The 24,713-nt window shown below is 37.1% G+C and overlaps 2 protein-coding genes across 2 annotated transcripts; one reads left to right on the top strand and one right to left on the bottom strand.

Annotated features, from left to right (window-relative positions):
- Positions 1-264: 264 nt before the first annotated feature.
- On the top strand, positions 265-4,994 carry LOC137735073 (uncharacterized). Its single transcript, XM_068474444.1, has 4 exons — positions 265-456; positions 1,023-1,328; positions 3,385-3,667; positions 3,754-4,994. The coding sequence occupies exons 1-4, from the start codon at positions 323-325 to the stop codon at positions 4,795-4,797; spliced, it is 1,767 nt and encodes a 588-aa protein (XP_068330545.1). The 5' UTR covers positions 265-322; the 3' UTR covers positions 4,798-4,994.
- Positions 4,995-5,589: 595 nt separating this feature from the next.
- LOC137735712 (calcium-transporting ATPase 4, plasma membrane-type-like) lies at positions 5,590-12,792 on the bottom strand. The gene is made up of 7 exons (XM_068475156.1): positions 12,619-12,792; positions 9,277-9,331; positions 7,248-9,187; positions 6,971-7,129; positions 6,720-6,891; positions 6,327-6,625; positions 5,590-5,904 (listed from the first exon to the last, which is right to left on the bottom strand). The coding sequence occupies exons 1-7, from the start codon at positions 12,790-12,792 to the stop codon at positions 5,590-5,592; spliced, it is 3,114 nt and encodes a 1,037-aa protein (XP_068331257.1).
- Positions 12,793-24,713: the final 11,921 nt, after the last annotated feature.

Genomic DNA, 24,713 nt, shown 5'->3' with positions numbered 1-24,713 from the left:
TTATTTAATAATACTTCGGATAATGACACGTTGCGCAACGAGAACGATTAAAAATCTTATCCGATATTACAATTAAAATTATTTTGCATTAATTTATAAATTAAAAAAATACTAATATTTTATTGCCTATTGTCAAGGTTATTGAAGTGTAACGGTGAAGATGCAAATACTATTACCAAGATTATTACTGTTTATTAAAAGCAATTATTATTCATTAAGTGGATTAAATAGTGCATAAGCTCCGATACTCGAGTTGCTCTAAAATAACAGCGGAGACGGAAGAGGGGCATAGAGTGAAAGAGTGAAAGAGAAAAGCCGAAAGATGTCGTTGGTGGACTACCCATCTTCAGACGACGACGTACCGGAGGAAGAGGAGGTTAGGGAAAACAAGGAAAACGAGCCACAACAAGAAGTTCCCAGGGACAATCCGCGTCTTCCGACTCGTCCTCACACCCAGTAATTTCTTCAATTTATTTGTTAAATTTGAAATCTTTTACTTCTTTCGAATTCATCACTATTTTGTTATGATTTTATTTATTTATATGTGTTGGGATGCTGTTATTTTTGCGTATTTGAGTTGTAAATAAGAAAGGAAAATTCAAGGATTATGGGAAGAAGCATATTGTAATTATCTTAATTACAATGAGGGTTATATCCCCTCTTTAGGAAAATCCAACTTTTCCTTTTTAGAAACGATATTCTACACTAAATTCATCTAAATGATATTCCACACTGCTATAGTCAACTTGGCTAGCTCCCGGTCTGCCGGAAAATTAAAACTTAGAGATAGGCACAGTGTAAAAGAGAATTCCATGTTTTTGGTCTTTTATTTTATTATTTTAAATTTTTCTCGGGTTTCTATATTGGTTGACAGAATGGTGTTGCATAGTGTTGTAGTAAAAGAGGGTTTTTCTTAGCAGTCCTAAATTTTTACAGCTCGGAAAATAGTCACAATGTTTTATATAAGCTTCTCCTTCCTCGAGTTGAATTTTAATTTGATATTTTTTTTTTCTGTGTAATAGATCAGTTGTTTCATCACACCAGCAGCCTGAAGGTTCTGCCCGTTCATCAGCTCCTTCAATCCGGCAACTTCCTGATGCTTCGCTGCTCTTGAATTCTCCTGTTTTCTCATCCAATATGGTGAGTGACGACGACCACTCTTCTCGTGTTGCAGCTGCAATGGCTGAGAGTTCATCGCGCAAGAGAGAGTCGAATGCATTTGCTTCCTCTGTTCCCCGCAGTAAAGTTCCTAGAGGTAGTTTGCCTCATTCCAAGAATGTTCCAGATACAGTTGGTGATCTGCTGGTTCCGCCTCAGCTTAGTGGAAGGTCAGTTTCAATATCTGGAATTTAAATTCTGCTATTGTTTAACTGTTTAGCTATACACACATACTCTTTTGTATGCTTTCATAACTTGCAATATGAGCTTTAATTTCTTGAATATTGCATCTTAAGTTGCTTATTGTGAGTAATCACAACTTCAGAATTCATGTAGTCATGATTTGGGATTTAAATGCTAACTTGCTATGTTGTTTTTAGAATCCCAACTAAACTCGGGTCACATAGAGATCATGCCATGACGTATTGAAAGGGAAAAAAAGTTTGTAGATTTGTGTTAGCAATGAGTTTTGGTGAATAAATTATACGATTACAACGAGTGAATAGAGTGTGAAGTTGTACTTTAAAGTTTAAATTAGAAAAATTTATTCCTCGTAAGTTCAAAAACTCTTCCATATTATCTGCAGTTACTTGTAATATTTACATGAGAGAGCCATATGCTGTATAACTTAAGAGTTTTAATGAAATGGACTCCTTTTAATTGGGTAAAAATTGCAGACATGGAGTGTGCAGTAGTGGCTTAACACTTAACAGTCATGATGACTTAGTTGAGTGTACTCATTTTAAGTTGGTCTGTAATAAGAATCCTGCTCCACTACTCTATATTCTTAGGGTTCTGCAGTACTTGTATTGGTTCATCCTTTTGCCTTTGCTTTTACATGAAAAGATGTATTTGGGTTGCTTACTACTGCGCCATATTTGATTCTGTGACTGGATACGTTCTTCATGGGATACTCCTAGGAAAATATTTGTTAAGTCTGTCTTCAACTGTAAAGGGCCAGGTTTGTGTATTTCAAGGTCACTGTGCATAAATCTTGCTAAAACGATGGCTATGTGAAAGAATTTGTAGGTATAGATTAAATACAATCTTCTTGTGTTTGGTGAAGTTTGGAAATTGGTTAGAATTCTAAAACTGTTGGTCCTTTTTCTTCCTGATGGTGGCAATCCCTGAACTTGGCGTATTGTATCTGTTGAGCAACATTAAATATGCCAACTTTGTTATACGTCAGAGTTTTCGTTCTCATCATCGTTTTTTTTCTCTTTTTTGGGTCCAGGAGCAACATTGTTACAGAAGATGTAGGAAAGCTATTTGTCAAAAAGCAAGCTGACCATTCACCAAAGTAGACGATATCTAAAGGGGTGATGACGTAGTAGGAGTCTTAGATTATGTGGTTTCTTTTTGTTGTTTTGGAATGAGAGTCAGGATAATGTCTTTCAGAATCACATCAACTACTGAGGATTTTTGCTGTGTACAATGTAAAGAATGTTGGAGGACCCTTTTATTGTATTTTAGTTTTAGCTTGCCTAAGTTGTGTCACAACAGTTAATTAGTTCTGGATCAATGAGTCAATGACAATTACATTTTGAAAGATATCCAAAAGTAGAATTTTCTGCTTCTGATGTTTTTTTTTTTTTTTTTTTTCTTTTCCTTTTTTTTTTTTTTGCATTTATGAGGCATGGTTGGCCGTGAGGCACTGGAGTTGTAGCTTGTGTGTTTCTGGAACTATGACTCAAAATTTAAAGCATGTTCAATGTCTTGTCCAATTTGGTGGTCTATTTCCCTTGATCTGATGAAGAAATTGTTTCCTTTGGTCTGATCAAATGGCTTACCCTTGGATTGTTGCTCATAGAAAAAGCAAACCCTTCTTGAAAGGTGGTATTGGAGTATTCATGGTATGGCTGGTGATATCATCACTCTTATTGGTAGAAAATCATCTCTGAACGGAGTTGGATAGTAGGTAACAAACCCGAAAAGAAATGTCCCCTAGACTTTTTGGGCAACAAATTTTCTGTGTGGAAATTAGATTAGGAAACGGTTTCTTCATTCCTTTTAACTAGAAGAAATTGCTTCTTGTTCATTAGTTTAAGTTCAATTTACCTATAATTGTATGAAAATGACATTTTTGTACACATTTTATGACTGCAGTGCTGTAATTCCCAATACTCTTTTCTTCTTGTTACTGTTTTTATTCATCTTCACATGAATCCTCAGTTCTTCACCCCAAAATATTGATTAATACTCAAAATTACTTGATACCATCGAAAGAAAACTACGAGGCCTGAGCTTCTCTTGGCAAGAAGATGTTCTTCTCACACAGGGATGGCTTGCAACCAGCATGGATGTCGTGCACATAAAAGGTCAATCGAAGATTACTTATTGGGGGCGAGTGACGGATTATTTTCACAGCTACAAAACATTTGCAAGTGATCGAGAGGAGAAGTCACTACTACAACGGTGGTCAACTATTCAACAAGCAACCAAGAAGTTTTGTGAGTATGTTACTCAAGTGGAAGAGAAGCACAAATACGACGTGAATGGGCAAGATAAGGTAATCTTCTTATTCTCAATGTTATTTATGGTAATCATAGTTTGGTACATTTAGTAATGACCTTTTTTTTTTTCTTCTTTGGGCAGTATTTTTATGCGAAACAGTTGTACGAAAAATTGGAAAAGAAAAAATTTCCTTTCGATCATTGTTGGAAGCTGTTGAAGGATGCGCCAAAGTGGTTGGATGATATGTGGAAGCCCAGGAAAAAACCAACAAATAGAGGAAAAGGTACAAGTCTCGCTCCTGAATTCTCTTCTCCTTCTACTTCAGAGAGTTTGATAGGTCTTGTAGAGGACGACGTCCCAAATACTGAATCTGGGAACACAGAGAGGAAGAATGTCCCAAATACTGAATTTGGGAAAAAGGAGAGACTGCAAATAAGGAAGGATGCCCCAGATGCTAATTCTGGGAACAGGGAGAGACTACCTATTGGGAATGATGCCCTGAATAGTGATGTTTGGAATAGGGAGACACCACCGAAAAGGATGGACATCCCAAACATTGGTATTGGGGATATGGACGTCCTAGTTACTGATTTTGGGAATACGAAGAGACCACCCATGAGGAAGGATATCCTGAATTCTGATTTTGGGAGCATGGAGAGACCACCAATAAGGACAGACGTCCAAAACACTGACTTGGAGAACATGGATGCCTCAATTACTGATGTTGGGAACATGGAGAGACCACCATTAAAGAAGGGCATCCCAAATACTGATTCTGGGAACATGGAGAGACCAACGACAATGAGGGACGTCCTGGATACTGATTTTGGGAGCATGGAGAGACCGCCAGTAAGGCTGGTTGAGAAACCAAAGATTGAAGAAAACCAAAAGAATGACGATGCAAATAAGCAAGCCGTGGATATCCTACACATGATGGAGAAATGGAGAGACCAAGTTAATGAAGAGAAAAGGCAATATCGGTTAGAGAAATTAGAGATGCTTAGGGAGAGGCTTGAGATGGATAAGGAGAGGCTTGGGATGGATAAAGAGAGGCTTCGACTCGACCGTGAGGACAAAGAGGAGAGAATAATGTTGATGGATATAAGTATAATGCCTCATCAGCTTCAACAATACTATCATCGACGTCGAATGGAAATTCTTGCTAGAGGAATGGGTGGTGTCTGAAGTTTACTTGTTGCTTTGTAATTATTTGCTATCTCAGCGCACCTTCTTTTTTTCCTTTGATAGTCAAAACTAGCGTTATATTTAGCCTCGAACGTTCATCTCGCTCATTACCCTCACTGCAACCCAATCTTACTTACCTAGGAAATTTGCAGTTGACCCAACTCGGCACAGCACGCACACTCACCGCCATCTCTACTGCATATACCACCGAAGCTCACGCATTCAATTTGACCGCCAACCAGCGAAGCCCCGCCAATCAACTCCACTGTGACAGCCGAACCCAAGCAAGCATCTCCGCTGCTTTCTCTAAAGCTTTTGATTCTGTCAGGGGCCTAGCTCCTTTCAATTCAACTGAGCGGGAGGAAAGAGGCAGGTTGCTTTGGCGGCCGCAGCCCGGGTCTTGGTGCGTACTGGCTCGCCTAGTCCCTTAGGACACGAGTCAAGTCTTCACCCTTGCGGTGTCTTAAAATGTAGTTAACAACTCAACAGCAAAGAGGTTAACAGTTGAAAGATGAAAGCAAACCGTATAAAACTCAGCCTGCAAGTAAATATTAATCCTCCTGGCTTTTCCTGCCCCAAAAACTACAGTTACCAGATCAAGCGCGTATAAATTGAATTTGAATAAATACCACCGAAATGGCGAAAAGAAGACCGATTTCTATCTGAAATGTACAACCAAAAATGACGAGAAATGGTGTCGAAAAATGTTGAGCAAACATGCAACGAAAAAACGAAGAGATTCCTCCAAAATTCTGGCACAAAAATCTTTCACGAACAAGCTGTTTCGATCTTTCATGCGTTGTCAGGGCCACTGAGGAGAGGTTCGTAGACATCCTCGTGATCCCGAGGAGCTTCTTGTTTCCTGACAGAAACAGGAATGAACTTGAGGACGACAGCAACGAGCAAACTTACAGCGCCGATCAAGACGCTTGTTAACCACAACTCCCAGCTCAGTGGCACGGTTTGTGCAAACTTGCCCAAGAATTCAACGATGATGATCTGGAAAACAACGGTGGAGATCATCACCATCATGAAGGTGTAACTGCTGAACATGCCACTGAACACATTGATCTTCTCCATATCACGGCTGTTTATCTCGTTGAATGCCTGCAATACATGCAAAATTATATCACCTTTGAACGAAGAAAATAAAATATCAGATTAAAAAAAAAAGCCCGTAATCTATTTTAAATGACCAACTTACCCACCACGTTTGACGTCACCCACATTTTATAGAGATGACACATTCGAGAAAGGAAAAATAACAAATAAAATTTAATCCATTCCTAGGCATGACAGTGATCAAAACAAATGTTCAGAAGGAAAATCGACGGTAAGGTACAACAAGTTGTTGGGGAAATTGGTGAAATACTCATAAAAAAAACTTGTGAAAATCTGATACTATGTTTCTGAAAATAATTTGATAATTATTTTAATAGCTGAAACAATCATGAATTAAACAGATAAGAACAAAAATGATACAATGTATTTGTAAACACGAAAATTCATGTAACGAATAACAGTAGTACCTGGCAAAACACAAAAGAGTTGAATATGACGGTATTGAGAACGGAATTTGCGTCGGAACCAGTTAGCTTCAAAAGCCGGATTCCACAAAACTTGAGAACCAGAAGGACAGCAATTTGGTAGATACTCTGACCAACAATGTTCCTCCACATGATCCCGGTTATGAACTTGACGTTCCTTCCGACCGGTGGTCTTTTCATTAGGCCCTCGTTTGGTGGCTCCGTAGCCAGCGCCAAAGCACCGAGAGTATCCATGATCAAGTTCACCCAAAGCATCTGGACAGCCGTGAGAGGCGCAGATCCTGAAAGTTATTTCGCACGATCATTAGCGCCTGCAATGCTTTTGATAAATATGTATGTTGAAAGGTTTTGAAGTAGTTCCGCAGATGAACAAACCTGAGACGCATGCTGAAACGAAATTGAGCATCAGAGCTGCGATGTTAACTGTTAGTTGGAACTGTACAAACTTTTGAATGTTGATGTAAACCGCCCGACCCCATCTTGCAACGTTCACTATGCTTGTGAAGTTGTCATCCATTATGATAACATCGGCATTCTCTTTCGCAACCTGTGGACCGGCAGATGTTTAGCCGATTATTAGCATTTAAGAAGAAACAAAATTGTGTAGGATGATGTTTGTAACAAACCTCCGTTCCCGCAATACCCATGGCAAGTCCGATGTCTGCCTCGTGCAGCGCAGGAGCGTCATTTGTCCCATCACCAGTTACTGCCACAACTTCTCTAAGCTCATTCCTCAACTGTTTCACCAAGGTGTGCTTGTCCAAAGGCAAGGATCGAGCCATTACCTGCACAGAGAAATTTTCACCAATTTCCTGACAGAAAATTCATCTGGAAACTACTTCCCATTGTTACAAATGTGAATTTGATGTTAAGAAGTTACTAAAGCAATAGAAAAACTAAAACCTGCAGTTTCGGAATTATTTCCGCCATCTCCTGTGAGCTCTTGTTTCGGAAATCTGGCCCTTCTATAGCCAAACCACCTTCTGTCAAAATACCACACTCCGTAGCTATGGCTTTAGCCGTATTAATATTGTCACCGGTGACCATCCTTACAGTAATCCCAGCATCTAAACAAGTCTTCACGGCTTCCCTCACCCCTGGACGCACAGGATCCTTGATTCCAACAACAGCTATTAACGTATACTTATCGTCAGGAATACTGTTTTCACTAGAGGAATCATCTATATTCTTGAAAGCTAAGCATAGTGTTCTTAAAGCTTCACAAGCAAAACCATTTATGATATCTGAGATATTCGTTCTTTGCTCGTCCGATAGAGGCACAGCTTCACCATCAGTGCCAACAACATTATCACACATTTCTAAGATTATTTCTGATGCTCCTTTGCAGAAAGCTCGTTTCTTTCCTCCATCGGGTAGAGCCGCTAGCACCGACATCTTTTTCCTGACTGAATTGAATGGTTCAACCGTAAGTATCTTATAATCCTCACTGTAAGATTTAAAATCACCTCCCAGAAGCATTCCAAATTCAATTATCGCCGTCTCTGTTGGAGTCCCTATAATGCTATTATTTCCATCTTCCCCCTTGACTACCTCCGCGCTTGTATTCAGAAAGATGGACTGTAAAAGGAGGTTATGTACTCCTTCAGAAGCCGATTTCAACTCATCATTGTTCTCATTACTCGTTATGGTCTTGGTTTCGTTACAGACCCATATCTTGTTTACAACCATATGATTTGTTGTCAAGGTTCCTGTTTTATCTGTGCAAATACAAGTAGCAGAACCCATTGTCTCACATGCAGAGAGATGCCTCACAAGTGCTTTATCCGACATGAGTTTTTTCATTGCAAAGGCAAGACTTAACGTCACTGCCAAAGGTAGCCCTTCTGGGACTGCAACAACAATTATAATGACGGCAGTCGAAAAGTAATTCAAAAGCTTTTGTGCATCTTTGGAAGACCAGTCTTTCATGTGATGGTGAACCGCCTTGTTTACTAAAAACCTTGAAATCAGAACTATAAATGTCAGCACCGCAAAAGCCAAACCAATTTTTCCGATAATGGTTGCAACTCCATTAAGTTTCACCTGCAGTGGTGTCTCATTGTCTCCCCCTTCACTCAGAGTAACCATTAGTCGTCCCCATTCGGTCCTCATACCAACTGATGTCACTAGCATTTTACCAGAACCATCTTGCACTTTGGTTCCTGCAAGAAGAAAAGGTCTATCTTGATTTATGTCCACTGGCTCACTCTCGCCTGACAAGCTTGATTCGTCGACTTGTAAGCTGTGGCCTGATATGAAAATACCATCAGCTGGAACTTGATCACCGATGGAAAGATGAACAATTTCTCCAACCACCAAATCGTAGATAGAGACCTTCTGTCTACGTCCATCTCTAGTCACCTGAACCATTATGTTTTTCTTCTCCTTGTCCAGTTCTTTAAATTGCAGTGACTGCTTGTAGTCGCTAATTGCAGTCACCAACACTACTAACAATATGCTAACTATTATTCCCAAGCCATCATACATACCTTTCGGCATTCCTTCGGTTGCAATTCCAACACCTATAGAGACCGCAGCAGCAACCATGAGGATAATTAAAGTTAAATCTTGTAAGGCTTCCCAGAGAAATATCAAGAAACCTTTAGAAGGTTTCTCTGCATATTGGTTTAGGCCAAATATATTCTGCCTAATAGGTATCTTGCTTGAAACAACACCATCTTTCAGCGATACAGAAACCTCTCCTGCTAATCCTGATACTCCTCCGTGTCCTTCCAAACCCTTCGTATCATGAGATCGAGCAAAGGATGCAATTTCTTCAGGATCAATGCCAAAACCAGCATCTTTTACTTCTTTGGAAAGATTATATCCCCCACGATTGCCAGCTGAATTGTACAAAAAATTATACATTGACTTAGAAAGGAATCAGAAGTTTGAATGAAGGAGATGTTACTATATAAGAAGGATATAATACCATCGATGAATTGCAATGCCGCTTTTTGTACGTAAAGAGCTACACGTATCTTTTCCTGACAAGAATCAACAGAAGCATAGCGAAAATGGTAGATTAAGAAAATAATTAAAACCAGTATTCAGAGTTAAATGAACACGCTTTTCATGCTTAGCAGATGACAAATGCCATCAAACCTGATGCATAACAATCTTGATGCGGATATAATCATATATTATATATCTATTTAACATTGACAAGCCTAAATTTCCTGCCATTGAAGTATAGTTCGATTGAAACACTAGTCTGATGTGCTGACAGTGCACGCCATCCTCACACAAGCATATAAATTTTGTCCTTATCAAATGAAAATCCCGACTTTATCAACATGAAACCTTCATTCCTTTGATTTTCATTCATTTTCTGTCACACTATGAAGGCGCGACACTTTCAAATGGAGGTAACATAAAATCAACGAAATAGACACCAAGAAACGCAATTTTCTGAACATCTAACAATGTGCAGCTTCATGGCATCAGTAGTTGGATTTTTACCTCAATACACATTATGGGAATTTGAGCCTCTTCCTCCCAATTTCTCCCTAGGCCTTAGGCCTCAATTGAATTATTTCATTGTCATTGGTATATTCAACTGCATCAAACCCTCTTCTATTTGTACCACTTTCATATACTTTTTTTTGGCGAAACAACGGGGCTAAACAGCACAAGACAAAAGCACAGAAAGAACTTAGCCCGAGAGTCTGTACAGATGACTGTTATTTCTCGAAGCCACACAGATTGTCTATCACTTTCGTGTACTTGAGACAATCACTTTCATAGAGAGTGAAAAAATATTTCTTCGATGGTTTAATTGTTTAATTAAGCTGACATTAGTAACCCCCATGAGCATAAAAAACCATAGCTACTATTCAATAAATAAGTTTAATGCACAGTAATAAAGAGATTCAACACCCTGAAGTGAAGACCTTTAGAAAATAATAAAGTTTATGAAGATAAAAACATAACTGCTGAAATAAACTCATCAAACTGTACCAACTCTACCTAGGGAAAAGTTAAGACACGTCTTGTTCTTTCAGAGTAAGAAGAAAAAAAATAAGCACAAATGTTAAAGTTAAACTAAGAGCTTAACGATTGAGATCAGTAGAATTTATCTTCGTTTCTCGAATTTGTAACAATGCAGCACATTTAGTGGCTTCGTTTGTTGCTCAAGAAGGGGGTTTCATTTTTTGGATGGTCTTGAGCCACAATGGTTGTTTAATACGTTGACTTTAGATATAAACGTTTCCATTTGAATTTTATCTTTTTCTTTCAGAGTAAGAATAAAATATATAAGCACAAATGTTTAAGTTAAATTAAGAGCTTAACGATTGAGATTAGTGGAATTTATCTTCGCTCCTCGAATTTGTAATAAGGCAGCACATCTAGTGGCTTTGTTTTTGCACTGGAAGGGGGTTTCATTTTTTGGATGATTTTGAGCCACAATGGTTGTTTAATACTTTAACTTCTGATATAAGCATTTTCGTTTGATTTTAATAAAATTCTTACCTTTAGAGGAAAAAAAGAAAAAAGAAATAAAAACATTAATTCTTGTGGGTCCCACCCTTGTAAAGCCAAAAAAATAAAATGAGACGATTTCTTGAACGATACGGACTTTGCAGCTTTTGTGGCTGCCTAAACCCAGTGTCAGTGGACAATTTTTTTTGTGTGCCGAAAATATAATTAGCTACATTAAGTATTCTAATACAATTAATTGAATTTTTTTTTAAAAAAAAATTTAAATTAATTATATTATTTTACCGGCACGCTAAAAATTTTCTCGTGTCAGTTGCCGCCTAATGGACTTCTGAATAACACCACCACCACCTAATGGACTCGTGGATTTTGACCCCTGCCACCTCTCAAAGAATGAGGTTTGCTCACCCGCGCACATGGATATGTGCATGATTTGTGTAAATAGTGCATTGACAAGGTATTCTAACTAATGGAAAGAGATCCGAAGAAGATCTCTTTCCTCCCAAACCATCCTTCAAAACCATCAAATTAAGTTATCCGGGCCTTTGAAATTTGATCCAACGGTTTAGTAAAAACTTTTGAAAGTTATAATAATTTTTTGCCGTTGAATCAAATTTTAAGAGTCCGGATCACTTGATTTGGTGGCTTTGGAGGTAGAGATCCGGAGAGGATCTCTTTCCCTAACTAATGTATCGTTATGGTAAAATTATTATTCTATTAACATAATGGTGCACTGTTCTAAAAATTATCGCTTAGGACTGCCCTGATTAGTCCTTAGACGTTTAAAAATTAAGAAAGTCTGCCTAGACCTGGTTAGGTACCCGCTTAGGTTGTGACTCTCACTTGGACAGAAAATCAATAACTTTCTTTTTGCATTTTGTTTTGTCAATAAAATGTAAGAGACTTCTTGAATACTTGGATGAAAACTCATTATGTACTTGTTCCCTATGTTTTCAATATGTTATAATACTTTATAATCTATGCGTCATTTATTTTGCAAATAATGTATGCCAATACATTATCGGTAGCCCATTGTGAGGCTAAGCACACCCCCTCCTCCTTAGTGTAGATAATATCGTTAGTTAAAAAAAACACATAAATGTGTTTTTTTTATAATATAAATAGGCACTTATTTATACAATATAATAAATTTATTTATCCCCCTAATCTGCCTAGGCCCCCGCCTAGCCGCTTATGTGTTAGACCCCAACCAGCCGCCCGACTAGTTGGTTAGTGTCTTTTAGAACCTTGAATGTATGTCGTCAATACACTACTTATCTATATTTATGCACATCAGCACAATTCAGATGCGCAGTAAGAATTAATGCTCAAAGCACAATGCAATGGCATATTGTGCATTGGATTTTAGCACCCAAAAGAAAAACAAAATAAAAGACAGTTTGTGGAGCAATCATCCAACTCAATATTATGCACATCATTATTAATTAGTTGATTACTTGATGATATGTTCATCATCAAAGGCATTTCGAAGCCAAGGATCATACAAATATTATAACAAACAACACATCTACTACAAGTCACTTCTCCCTCACAAGTATAATTATCCAAGACTCGCAAAGGCCTGTTCGGTTTCCAAGAAAATCTTAGGCTCCAAACAATAACACAAACACAAACAATAGAGAATTAACACATGCATCTCATCTATTCCTCTGACTTCGCCATAAATTTTTGAAGCCAAAACAGAACGTGACATGCAATTAAAGTAACGAGCCATCGAGTAGTTTGAATGTGACAAACACAAAGGCGAGAATCGAAATAATTAGTTGAAGAAATTATATATAGGAACGACGATGATCCAGATATTGAAAGGAACCTGGAGGTTCTTGCGCTTCCGCTCGTCCTCGGCGCGCTTGGCGAGATCAGCGACCATGCGGAACCTTCGGGTAGGATTCTTGACAATGGAAACCGCGGATCGCCACCGCTTCAGGGCCTCCTCGGACGGCCGTTTGGGTTCGACGTCGAAGTGCGTCCGCAAGTACTCCTCCATTTTCTCTCTCATGATTTCTCTCTCTCTTCTTCTGAATACGACGACGATGACCACTCTGACCGACTCGTTCTGTGTGACTGAGTTCGTTTGGATCTGTGAATTAGTTCGTAGCGAGAGAGATAGAGTTTTATTTGGTGTTATAGAAACGTTCAAAAGGAAGCCGACAATGGCGGGAATGTTTGTGTATTAAGAGTATGTTTTGCACAAAATCTCGAGGGGAGATATTATCAATAAATTACCGACTAATTAGCTCAAAACTAATTAGCTAGCTAACCAAAATTAATTAGCATGGAAGGCGAAGCCAAGATTTTGTAGCAATGTGGGCGTGACAAAGAAGTTCTCAAGTATTAATTAAAATACGTCTGTTCACAATTATTTCATACATGTTTTCATATTTTATAGTCATATGCATGACCGATATATTGTATCAAATTTAATTTTCTATGTATTATTTTAGTCATTTGAAAAGGTCCATATTCAAATCTCCTCGATAAAATATGTATAATCTAAGGATAATGTTATATAGACTAAATTTTTAAACTAAATTTGCAAACTAAATGATGTGTCAACAATAAAAAATAAGTACGTTAATCAACACTTAAATAATAATTCAATCTTTTCTATAAGAAAAACAAAGTTTGCTATGAATAATTTAAGGCGAAATGAACAATACGCAATTGTTTCGGGTACTTAATCCATTTATTGTATCTAGTGTTCTAAAAATCAAATCACATTTTATTGGAAGAAAACACAATATTTTTTTTTTTTTTTTGAAGTCATATGATATTATCTACATTAAAAAGTGAGAAAGTGGACTCAGCTCATAATGGGCTAGCAATAATTTAGTTTGAATTTGGTTTAGGTCAAAATCAAACCTAATACTTCTCACTTACAAATAAAATAAAATAAAAATTACGGTCTACCCTACACTGTAATACTAAGTAACAACACAATGCTTTAGAGAAAGAAAAATCACAATGTTATGGATTCACTATGTCCTTCACAATATTATTATAAGTTTCTTGCTTTTTCCCCAAGTCTTTCACAATTCATTCATTTGATTGATACTTTCCCTATTTTGCTCAGATTGATCCTTGCTTTGGGTTTAAGGATTTCTTTCCTCGTTGAAGCTTGGAAATGGCCATCCAAATAAGTTAAGGAATAGCAAAAGTTTTTTTGTTGTTTTACGTACGCATTTGCCCTTTAAAAGAAGGGGAAATTAAATTAGGTATAGCGTATTTTTTGCTCACCTCTACCGTGAAGGTGATGCTCATCCCGTATTGTTGTAAATTAGTTTAAATTTCGAGTATCGTGTATTAGATCAATTAAACAAACTAATCTAATGGAATGGGGGTGAGCATCAAAAAGGGAAATATTGACGAAACATACTCTAATTGTTGTGTGATATGAGATGCAAGTAGTGGATTGCTTTAATGGTTAGGTTTTTTCTTTTCAACTTACTGCGTTCCGGTCTTAAGCAATCTCTCTTTTTGTACTTTACATGAATTTAATATAAATTATCCTATCCTTTATCAAAAAAAAGAAAATCATCTTAAATGGGGTGATATGGGATACTGCAATCTAAGTCAAAATCTGATCCAAGTTCACTTAATCAAGTTACAAATGGGATACACATGACAAACCTAAATTTCAACCAAAGAATACAAACTGTATTTCTATTCTAAATATTGCTAAGAAGAAAAGGCAAAAAAAAAAAGAGTTTGACGTTGTAGTTTAAAAATTAATATCCTAACCAGTAGAACAATCCAACACATGCTACTCGAATTGGTGTTGACGTGCTAGATGACAAGCATAATTAGAGAACCAGTATTAACAACATGATCCAGCCATTCAACCTCAAAATACTCCACCACCACCACCACAACCTCCTCCACCGCTGTCACCACTGCCGCCATAGCCTCCTCCACCGCCACCACCCCCACAACCTCCGCTGCTGATGCTGCCAACATGACTATGTACGGTAGCTACAGCAGTTGCAGTAGCCAACGTAAAACCAGCTGCTCCCAAAACAGCCACACCACCGTCTTTGGTTCCACCACTTTCAACATCGCGGCGCAGAGATCGTTGATAGGAGTGATGTGACACGGTGCCTGGTGATGATTCATCCATCACGTTATATGTTGTATAAATATAGAAACAAGCAAAAACTAATGCAACGATTGCAACCCCAGTAGCACAATATGCAGCGAATGGCGTCATCTCGCACAAGTTTATCGTTAAAAATAAAGGTTTTACGATAAAATTCCAGAATTCTTTGATAATCTCATAGTATATTCTTTCTTCCCCATCTTAGAGCAATTTATAAGAGAACAAAAGTAATAAATAGGAAATAAAATCAAAATAAACTGTCCCTAAAAAAAGTAAGCTTCATAGCTAAAGGCTTCATTGGATTGAAAAGGAGAATAACCGTAACTTACCATCATTTTTTTTTTTTTTAAGAAACATTTTTAAAATGATTGAAAACATTTTTTATACAAATATTTTTTGAACCAATCTTTAATAAAAATATAAGTAAATTCTGGAAGAATACTTGAAGTGTTTTTTAATCCCAAAAATATTTTTTCTAAAAGCGTTTTCAATCATTTTGAAATCACTTCCAAACACTCTAAAACACAGAACCTTTAATTAAATCAAATCAAAAATCATTTCTATTTTATTTTTTTAACACCCCCTCAAACTCATTATTTAATAAAATAAAATCCATAATTATAAATAATTCTCAATATGCGAGAAAGGGCGCCTAGTGCACGCTTTATATCTACCTTACATCTTGCGGTTATCATACATTTTTGTCACGCCCTGTTCCAAGAAAATTGAGAAATACCAATTTTCGAATGGACAAGGATTTTCTGCCCTTCACTTCCGGTGTCTTCCATGTGCCCTCCTATTTTGTGTGGTCACGGTTAAGCCACGTCAATATTTTATATTATTTTTTTCATAGAGATAATAAGATAAAAATGAATAGTAATATAAAATGTTAACATAATTTAACCGTAACCACACAAACAGGAAGGCACAGAAAGGACACCGGAAGTGGATGGCAGACAATCCTTGTCCCTTTCGAATTAAGGCATGATTGCTTTATTTAAAATCATAATTGCAAAGCTCTTACGCATTGAAATGTGTTGCACGGACTCCATACTCTCCACCAAATAATTTGATAAATTTTATTCAAAACTTACCATGTCTACGGATGAAATTAATTGATTGGCATGCTAATGTAATTGGGTGATGCTGTTTATAGTGTATACTCAATTGAAATTCAAACTAGCATGGAGTGTTTCTTTTTATTGGTGTAAGTGTATATTAAATGGCAAAAAAGATATAATGTACTAAGTGTTGCAATCCTATTGGATTAGGAATGTGATTGTGTAAATCCTAGTATATCTAGGAGTATCTTGCATATTCCCTTTAGTAGTTTAATTCTTATTAGAGTTGTAATCCTAATAGGGTAAGGATTTAACCTTCCCCACTACTATAAATAAAGGCACAATGAGGTGAAACAACACACACCTCAGAATTACATCTCTCTCTTCTCTCTCTCTGTTGCCGCCGGCCTCTCTCGCTGTTTTTACTTTATACAGTTCAGTTAAAGCATCAAAATAGAAGCAATTAGGGTTTTTAACCCTAGAATTCGAAGAAAACAAAACTGGGATTTATGCGGCACCGCCGCCGCACCACCGTGGTACCATCGCCACACCCAAGCGCTGGCCTACATCCCAGCCGCATGGAGACAACATTGGGACAATGTCGTATCGACACCTTAGATCAACCATAGTAGCCCTTTGGGCTTGCTGTCACTAAACCACAACCAAGCTTTGGCCTGGGTTGAATCACATGCACGGGCCCGAAACCCTAACCCACACCCTAGCATACCTGAAGCCAACTGGGCTTGTCTCTTGTCTCGGCCCCATCTGCTAGCAAGCCTTTGTGCTTGTTGGGCTTTGCCTTAGCCCCAACTTGTGAGCACCATAAGCCAGCCCAAATGGATGGGCTTGTCCTTACAACCCAAAAATCAAATCCAGCTTTGATGGGCTTCACGCGTACCCACTTCCCAAGCCAGCCTGTGTCTGGCATGTGCACCCACATCCCAGGCCAGCCCATGTCTGGCCTTTGCTGCTCGGCCTATTCCAATTACACAATTCGTGGCCTATGACCATGTTTGGGCTGCAGCGTAGCCACCCAAGGCCCAATATGCCCTTTAGGGCTTTGCCCTACTCACGACACCCATACCCACTGGAATTGGGCTATGGATTTTTGAATCCAATGCTATCTTTTGACATCCTATATAATTTTAACTCGAATGTTATAATTAATTTTGCTTATACGTTCAACCCTTAATGGTTTCGATCTATTGAATTAATTAAAGTGACCAGCAGTCCATTAATCTAACAATTAATCCAAAATTATTGGCATGAAGCTCACTTTTTTGGAAATTAACGATTCAATAAATTATTTCGTTTCTTTGAACCGTTGACTATCATTCACCGTCCCAAAGCACTCACGCTTGGGTTCCTGACGCAATCCACAAATCCACTACACTTTATTGTATATTGTATTCTATGTTCTTGCAGGTACTCATATATATAAACTAAATGTTCATAGCTAAATCGAACTTGTAGCTTTGAATTTAGCACATTTGAAACCCTAAGTTTTCATTCAAAACTTACCACATGAAAGTCGTAGCTTTCATGCTTAAATTAAACCAATACATGTATATAGAACCCAAATGTTCTACGATATATGTCTACGGCTTTCCGTATGACTGACCATGTTTTGTTGTACCCTCCATTTAAAGACATGTCGAACTTGAACAAGCTCGATTTCACCACTTTGGAAATCTCTGGAAGAAACTACCTAAAGTGGGTTTAAGACGTGAAGCTACATCTTACTACAAAAAGTCTTAGCTACTATCGAGGAACCTACCAACAATGAACCCATCAACGAAGCTCAGAAAGCTACTCCTATGATCTTCAACTACAGGCACATCCATGATGCACTGCAGACCGAGTAACTCATAGAGGAGGATCCACATACCCTCTAGCTTGCTATGGCCGATCGATTCGATCACCAGAAAGACACTTACTTGCCTAAAGTAAGACACAACTGGTAGCATTTACGCTTCCAAGACTTTAAGTCTGTGAATGAATACAACTCTGAAGTTTGTAGAACCCAATCACTACTTAAGATCTGTAACGATGACTTAACCGAACATGATCTTTTGGAGAATACCTATTCGACCTTCAATGCCAGAATATTGTCCTACAGCAACAATATAAGGCACATAAGTTTACCAAATTTTTGGATTTGATATATGTTTTACTTCTCGCTGAAAAGTAGAACCATCTTTTGATGAGAAATCATCAAGCTCGGCCCACTAGTTCGAACGCTACTCCTGAAGCGCATGCGACCAATTCTAATAGCCATAACCAACAAAAATCCCATTGTGGCCGTGGAAAAGGGCGGTAGCCCCACCACGGGCCCAAGGTCAACAAAATAGAGGCTTATCCAATGGAGGAAATTTGACCCAGAAGCGACAACCCCTTGGCCCCAAGGCTCTAAACTTCAAGAACAAGGGAAAAGCTACCGTTCAATCGGCTTCCACTGAATTGGACATGTGTTATCGCTGTGGATCAAAGAATCATTGGTCACGCGTATGCCGAGCTACCCCCGAGGCTATTGCCAAGTATCATTCTCGTCGTGAGTCTAACTTTGCGCAAGTAGAACTTCCCGAAGATACTACTACAACTCTGGAGGTTTTAGATTTTTAGGAGGCATTCGTTCCTATGGAAGAATGAAGTTTTATTTTTCTAAGACATGTTAGGGAGTTTTACACCCCTAGTGGCCGAAACCCCCCCTAAATTTATAGGTTTATGGTTTAATTTTTGGACAATTTTTCTAAGTATTTGGAATTATTTGTTTGGTTTTGGTTTGTTTTGAATTATCGATATTATTTCTCGAATTGATTAATTGAATGAATAGAATTATATTTATGATTTGACCGATTCAATTAATCTATTTCTAGGTATGACTAGTGGGGAAATTAGTTGTCTGGCTGATAATGCCACCACGTACACCATATTGTGTGAGAAACACTATTTTACTAACTTCGTACCTAAAAATGCACCTCTGAGAACCCTCTCAGGCCCATCCAACTTGATAGAAGGATATGGAAAGGCCCATATAATGTTGTCCAACGGTACTGAATTAACCATTAAAGAGACAATTTGTTTTCCACGTTTTGACAGAACATTGTTGAGTTTTAGAGATATTTGAGATAATCAATATCATGTTGAAACCACTAAAAAGAATGGTTATGAATTTCTTTGTATCACTTCTTACAAATATGACCAGAAGTGTATTCACGATAAGCTGGAACGTCTCCCGAGTGATTTATACATAACAACCACTTGATCAGTGGAGACCCACCATGTGGCCGACCCTATGGCCGAGTTCCAGCCCACTTTACTGATTTGGCATGACACTTGGATGAGATATTGACACGCGCTAACCCTGATATCCCCAAATATCAAGGTAGGCACGTGATGGCCGATGCCCGAGAGTGACGAAGCCATTTTAAATAAGCATGCAAAAAAAAAAAAGAATAAGTAATTAGAACGATTATGCCAAAGCAAGAACGTGTTCAGAGCATACAACTACTAAAAGTAGTATGGAAGAATTACTAGGAAAAGATACGAACAAGGGAATGATATCAATACTGAGGAGACTTAAGGATACCTATGTTGTAGAGTTCTGACGCCGAGATCATGTGCCTCAATCCTAACTCCTGAGGGGGTGCAAAAACAAAAGAGGTGAGTGAACCGTAATTTATAATAATACTAATAATAGGAAAACATTTTATTTTTGGACATAATAACCCCCTGTTTTGAAAACACATATATAACCCTAGCATGCCATGTAAAACATTCGTAAAACATGTAGATATTATGCATACTTCTCACTTTTCTCCTTAGTCTATAAGTTTTCCCCTGCCTTGGGTTTTACCATAGCTAGGTTTTGTGAGTTTTACTACTCATGCACACTTTCTTTTAAATTTGAGAGTCACATTCACCCGTTGTGCCGACAACTTCATCAAATGTTCTACCTTATTTGCTGAAGATCTGATGCGATGTTTTGTTTGAGTATTTACACACTCAAGAGAGAATGTTACAGTCCTATGATTGTGTAAATCCTAGTGTATCTAGGAGTATCTTGTGTACTCCCTTTAATAGTTTAATTCCTATTAGAGTTGTAATATTAATAGGGTAAGGATTTAATCTTCCCTACTACTATAAATAAAGGCACAATAGGGTGAAACATCACACACCTGATAATTACATCTCTCTCTTCTCTCTCTATTGCCGTCAGCCTCTCTCATTCTCTATCCTTTATACAGTTCAGTCAAATAAGCCTACAACATTAATTTCTTTTTTCTTTTTCAAAAAAAAAAAAAAAAAACTAAAGACAAAAACTAACCATGGTTAATGTTAACGAAGTCTGTGTTTGCATCTACTTGTTGGCAAACTCATGTCATATGCTGCCATAAGTTTGACAGGGTGTTGAAAAATTAGTTATTTATTTTATTATTATTTATGGTTTTCTTGTGGGCCAATGATTAAGATTTCTTACCCTTCAAGGTTTAGGGTTTATTTTTATGTTTCACCATATATATATGAGAGTTTGTATTCATTTATTTTATATAAGTCTGACAAGATATATTTTTCGTTTTGTAGTTTTGTATTCATTTATTTTATATATATGAGTGTTTGTATTCATTTATTTTTCTTTGTTTTTCGTCAATAAAGAGATATTTGTAGTTTTGTCATGTGGTGCCGTTTGTTCGTTTGCGCAGTCTAATGTCCTAACTTATGAATTAGTTATTAGTCAATCTTAAATCTGGGCAGATGAGTTTATGAATTAGATCCCAATTTTCTTGTTATTTTACTGGTTTAGTACATGGAACTTGTTTGTTAATTTATTTGTACTTAATTTGATATCTCAAATATTTTCGATTTGACTAATATTTTACAAGGATGATTTATAAGGTCCAACTTGAAAAATATACGGTTCAGATAATTGAAGTTCAATGTGACGTGGCCCCATAAATAATCCTCATCAAAAGAACTTATTGGCTATTAGATTTCTTTGTGTTCCGGGACTTTTAATGAGATTGCTAAGCGTGGTCGCGGCTTGTGAGTTTTTCTTTGTACATTTCTTTTATTTTTTACATCCTTCATACCTCATTTTTTTTCTATGTATTTATTACTAACACGGAAAACTGAAATAAAAAAATCGAAAACTAAAATAGCTATAAAATGAGCGTTCAAAGTGCTTCTAATGCATTTTAAAGAAAAAAATGGATGACAAATTCCTAATTTTGTCCAAATTAAAAGTTATTCACATAAAAAAAAAATATTCCTACTAACACCACAAAAATGATAGAATTAAAAAGTACAACTGTTTTTCATGAGTATCATTTAACATGAATAAAATAAAGAATTTGTCATTTATTTCTACTTTAAAATACTTTTAATATAAAATAGTCAGATCCAAACTAATTTTTCTATAATTATACATACAAATTATCAGCGACCGGATAACATCCAAAAGGGTATAATTATGCAGGTATGCTGACACCGCCAAATCGGTGATCCTTGTTTCCATTTTGTCTTTGTTATCATTGTTAAGAGTTGAGTTCCCCCCTTAAGTATAAAATCCAGGCTACTTGCCTCATAATTTTGACAGAGAGGAAAAAGTATGCATGAAAACATAAGCTCCGCACACACAATTTGACCACCCCTATTGTGTCATCAGTCTGTTATTCCAAGCGTACCTCTGATCTGTCGAGTGAGAGGCCTTTCCCCCGGGTCCGCCGAATCATTGTGGCCGATTTTCATCTTTGTTCGACTGATAGGTCTCACGATCAAGCAAGCTTATAACAACAACAGAAATTTTAGCTTGAGCGTACTGTCGCACACCTCCGTTACTCTTTAGGACGCATCTGCTCCAAATAAACTACCCACCTCGCAGGCATCCTTAAGCAAGAGAGTGACCTTTCCGAATTGGCGTTGTGTGTCACCATGTCCCACTTATCCTAAACATTCAATCAAGGTTGTCATTGCAAAGCTATAGTACATGCATATACACACACCCGCGCGCGCGCACATATATATATATATATATATATATATATATATATTAGGATCAAAGGACACATATTTATAGACACATTTTAATATACTTTTTTGTGGTTCTCATTTTATAACATTTTTTTTAAAGATCTAAACCATCAAATATTTCTATTTTAATTTATAGATCATCCTTGTCAAAAATTAGATAAATTCAAAACCATTAAGAATCTTTTGTAGTGAAAAATTAGACGAATACAGTTTTAAAAAGAAACACCAAGATGACTATTATTTAATCCAAGAATCATATAATTTTGCAATTGACTAATTTTTGGTAGAAATAATTTTTGAAGAAAGACGTAAAAATAGACGATCAGATTGCTTCGTATAATACAAAGTGAGCCCTAAGAATGTGTCAAAAAAATGTGTCCCCACTCTTTATACAAGACAGATTAGCACATGGAGCCTTGAACCTTCCCTCTTTAATCGTAAGCTTATTTTTTTAGCAACCGTGAAACTCAAATTTAATTTCATTTTCATCCGTGAAATAAAAATATCACCATCTTACACTCCCTAAAACAAGATTTTCATCCCAAATTGTCTAGATCTTGTTAAGTTGCTTATGTGGCAGACATGTTGGACCCTTCACACAATGATATGACGCCACTTGGATTTACATATTAAATGAAAGTTTAAAGGTTTTTAAATACTAAATTCATAAAGAAATTGAATAGAAAAACAGAAAAATATTGTATAAAAATCAGAAAAGATAACAAAAATATGGAAATGGAGAGAATGAGAAGAGGAAGAGACGGGGGTGGGCGCGGGTTGACTTCGGCGACCATTTGTCGGCGACATAGGATTGCGTCGGCAAAGGTTTTATGATAATGTGGTAAAAAGTGGTGAAATTTATGTTTCGAAAGAAAAAGTGAGATTAAGTTTGAGTTTTACATAGCATACTAAAAAATAAGCTTTGATTTTATATGTGCACCAAGAAACTTGTGTATCTTTATATTATGAGCTACTAGGGTTCCATGGATCTCGTCGGGAGACGTGCTTTGAGTTTGGATGGTTGTTGGAGTGCATTTAACAATATTTAGTAGAATTACAAGAGCGCTCATTGCGGGAGGCTTGCCCACCTCATTTTTCATTCGTCTTTTTGGTTCTTTGATTCTACTTCTCGGTGGCGCCGGCTTTGTGGTAGTGGAGTGGCTGTTAATTTGGGTGGAGCCGGCTGCTTTTCTGTTCCAAATCTAGTGTTTTATGTTTTGGAGTTGTTATGGCCCCTCTTATCGAGCTTGTTTCCCTGTCTTTGAACTTTCCTAATCCTTCAATATTGTAATAAAAAAATTAAAATGAAAAAGCCAAAAGAGAATACCTTGGATCCTCTTCCGGCATAATCATGTTCGTTTAGACGTGGTACATGCATGACAGAGTGATAGAGCAGAGCAAACACAGCTTTTCTTTTTTACTTGCTGCATTTTCTCATTCGACATTATTAATTTTCATACAATCATATCCCAAACTTTACACCCAATTCTGGGCCAATATTCCCCTTTTCTCCTCTAGGAAATCATACCACCTAGGCACCTACTCTTTTTTTTCTTTTTACACAATTTTTATCCTTATCATTATTTTTTTGAGAAATTATTCAAAAATAACGGACATGATTAAACAAAAAGGTATACAAAAACAAAAAGTACAGTTATTTTGACAAGCTGTTGTCTTATTTATGACTTAGGCAATCGTTACTTTAATATGTGATTCATATTTTCTTTTATTGAATTACATTCGTACTTGGAAAACATCAAAACTGTTTGATAAAGACATTACGCAAAATTGCACGCGTATAGAGATACATAAACCGAGTGCAACTAATCAAAAAATCTTATAAGGAAACAGTCTTGTTCTTTGTGTTAATAGCACACTCAAAAATTTCTGTGTAACTTTGACACTGTCGCATCAGTGGCAACGATGAAAATTGTCGGAGGAAGGGACAAAACATGGAAGGGTAGAAGCTTCAGCCTTATTTTTGGCGCGCTTCATAAAAAACACATTCGATTGCGAAAACTTATCAAACACTTTCACAATCGCCCATTTCTTCTCATTTGAAGTACAATTCAATCAATGCATAACCACAAACGTATTCAATGCAACCTTGTCATGTATCTTCATTAACCCATGTATTATTTTCTCATATATGATGCCTTAACCTCACACACACCTTTAGAACAGTGGGAATGGAAAATTATCAGGCTTATCATCATTGCTTCTTGACTTAGATATCATGTTATGGAAGAGATACAAGGTATCTTCTCATCGATTCTCTCTACAGTAGCTCCTAAGCATGACATTCAAGATAGAGACAGTTAAGTGCGGTGTTGCATCAAACACCTTGTAGGCATGACCGAGTGACTTATATAATTTATAAGTATGCCTTCGGCTCAATTCCCTCACTCAACATTGCGTTAAAATACCTCTTGGCCATTATATATCGGTTGTGACGCATAACGGCCTTAAATAGAGCCTCATAGGACTTGAAACTTCTCCGCACACCCAATTCCTTCGTACTATCAAACAACTTAACAGACTCTTGACAATAACAACTTCCTTAACGACGTTGTTCGAATTTTTTTTTTTAATCCCAGTACGAAAATAACATTGTTTTGACCTGGGTATTTAAAAAAATACAAAACGCAGAAGAAGTAGCAAAGTATATAACACAAAAGCAATGAAGTAGCGCAACAGATTTCAACGACAATTCAAAGGATC

The sequence above is a fragment of the Pyrus communis genome, chromosome 5 (genome assembly GCF_963583255.1).
Source record: "Pyrus communis chromosome 5, drPyrComm1.1, whole genome shotgun sequence".
Taxonomy (NCBI): domain Eukaryota; kingdom Viridiplantae; phylum Streptophyta; class Magnoliopsida; order Rosales; family Rosaceae; genus Pyrus; species Pyrus communis.
The sequence above is the reverse complement of the archived record's forward strand: the minus strand, read 5'-3'. Positions and strand labels throughout refer to the sequence as shown.

Excerpts from the sequence above, each read along its gene's own strand:
- LOC137735073 (XM_068474444.1), top strand. The coding sequence starts at position 323 with ATGTCGTTGGTGGACTACCCATCTTCAGACGACGACGTACCGGAGGAA. Across the intron at positions 457-1,022 it reads CCGACTCGTCCTCACACCCA|ATCAGTTGTTTCATCACACC; the intron begins GTAATTTCTTCA and ends TCTGTGTAATAG. Across the intron at positions 3,668-3,753 it reads ACGTGAATGGGCAAGATAAG|TATTTTTATGCGAAACAGTT; the intron begins GTAATCTTCTTA and ends TTCTTTGGGCAG.
- LOC137735712 (XM_068475156.1), bottom strand. The coding sequence starts at position 12,792 with ATGGAGGAGTACTTGCGGACGCACTTCGACGTCGAACCCAAACGGCCG. Across the intron at positions 9,332-12,618 it reads GGAAGCGCAAGAACCTCCAG|GAAAAGATACGTGTAGCTCT; the intron begins GTTCCTTTCAAT and ends GATTCTTGTCAG. Across the intron at positions 9,188-9,276 it reads GGCATTGCAATTCATCGATG|CTGGCAATCGTGGGGGATAT; the intron begins GTATTATATCCT and ends TGTACAATTCAG.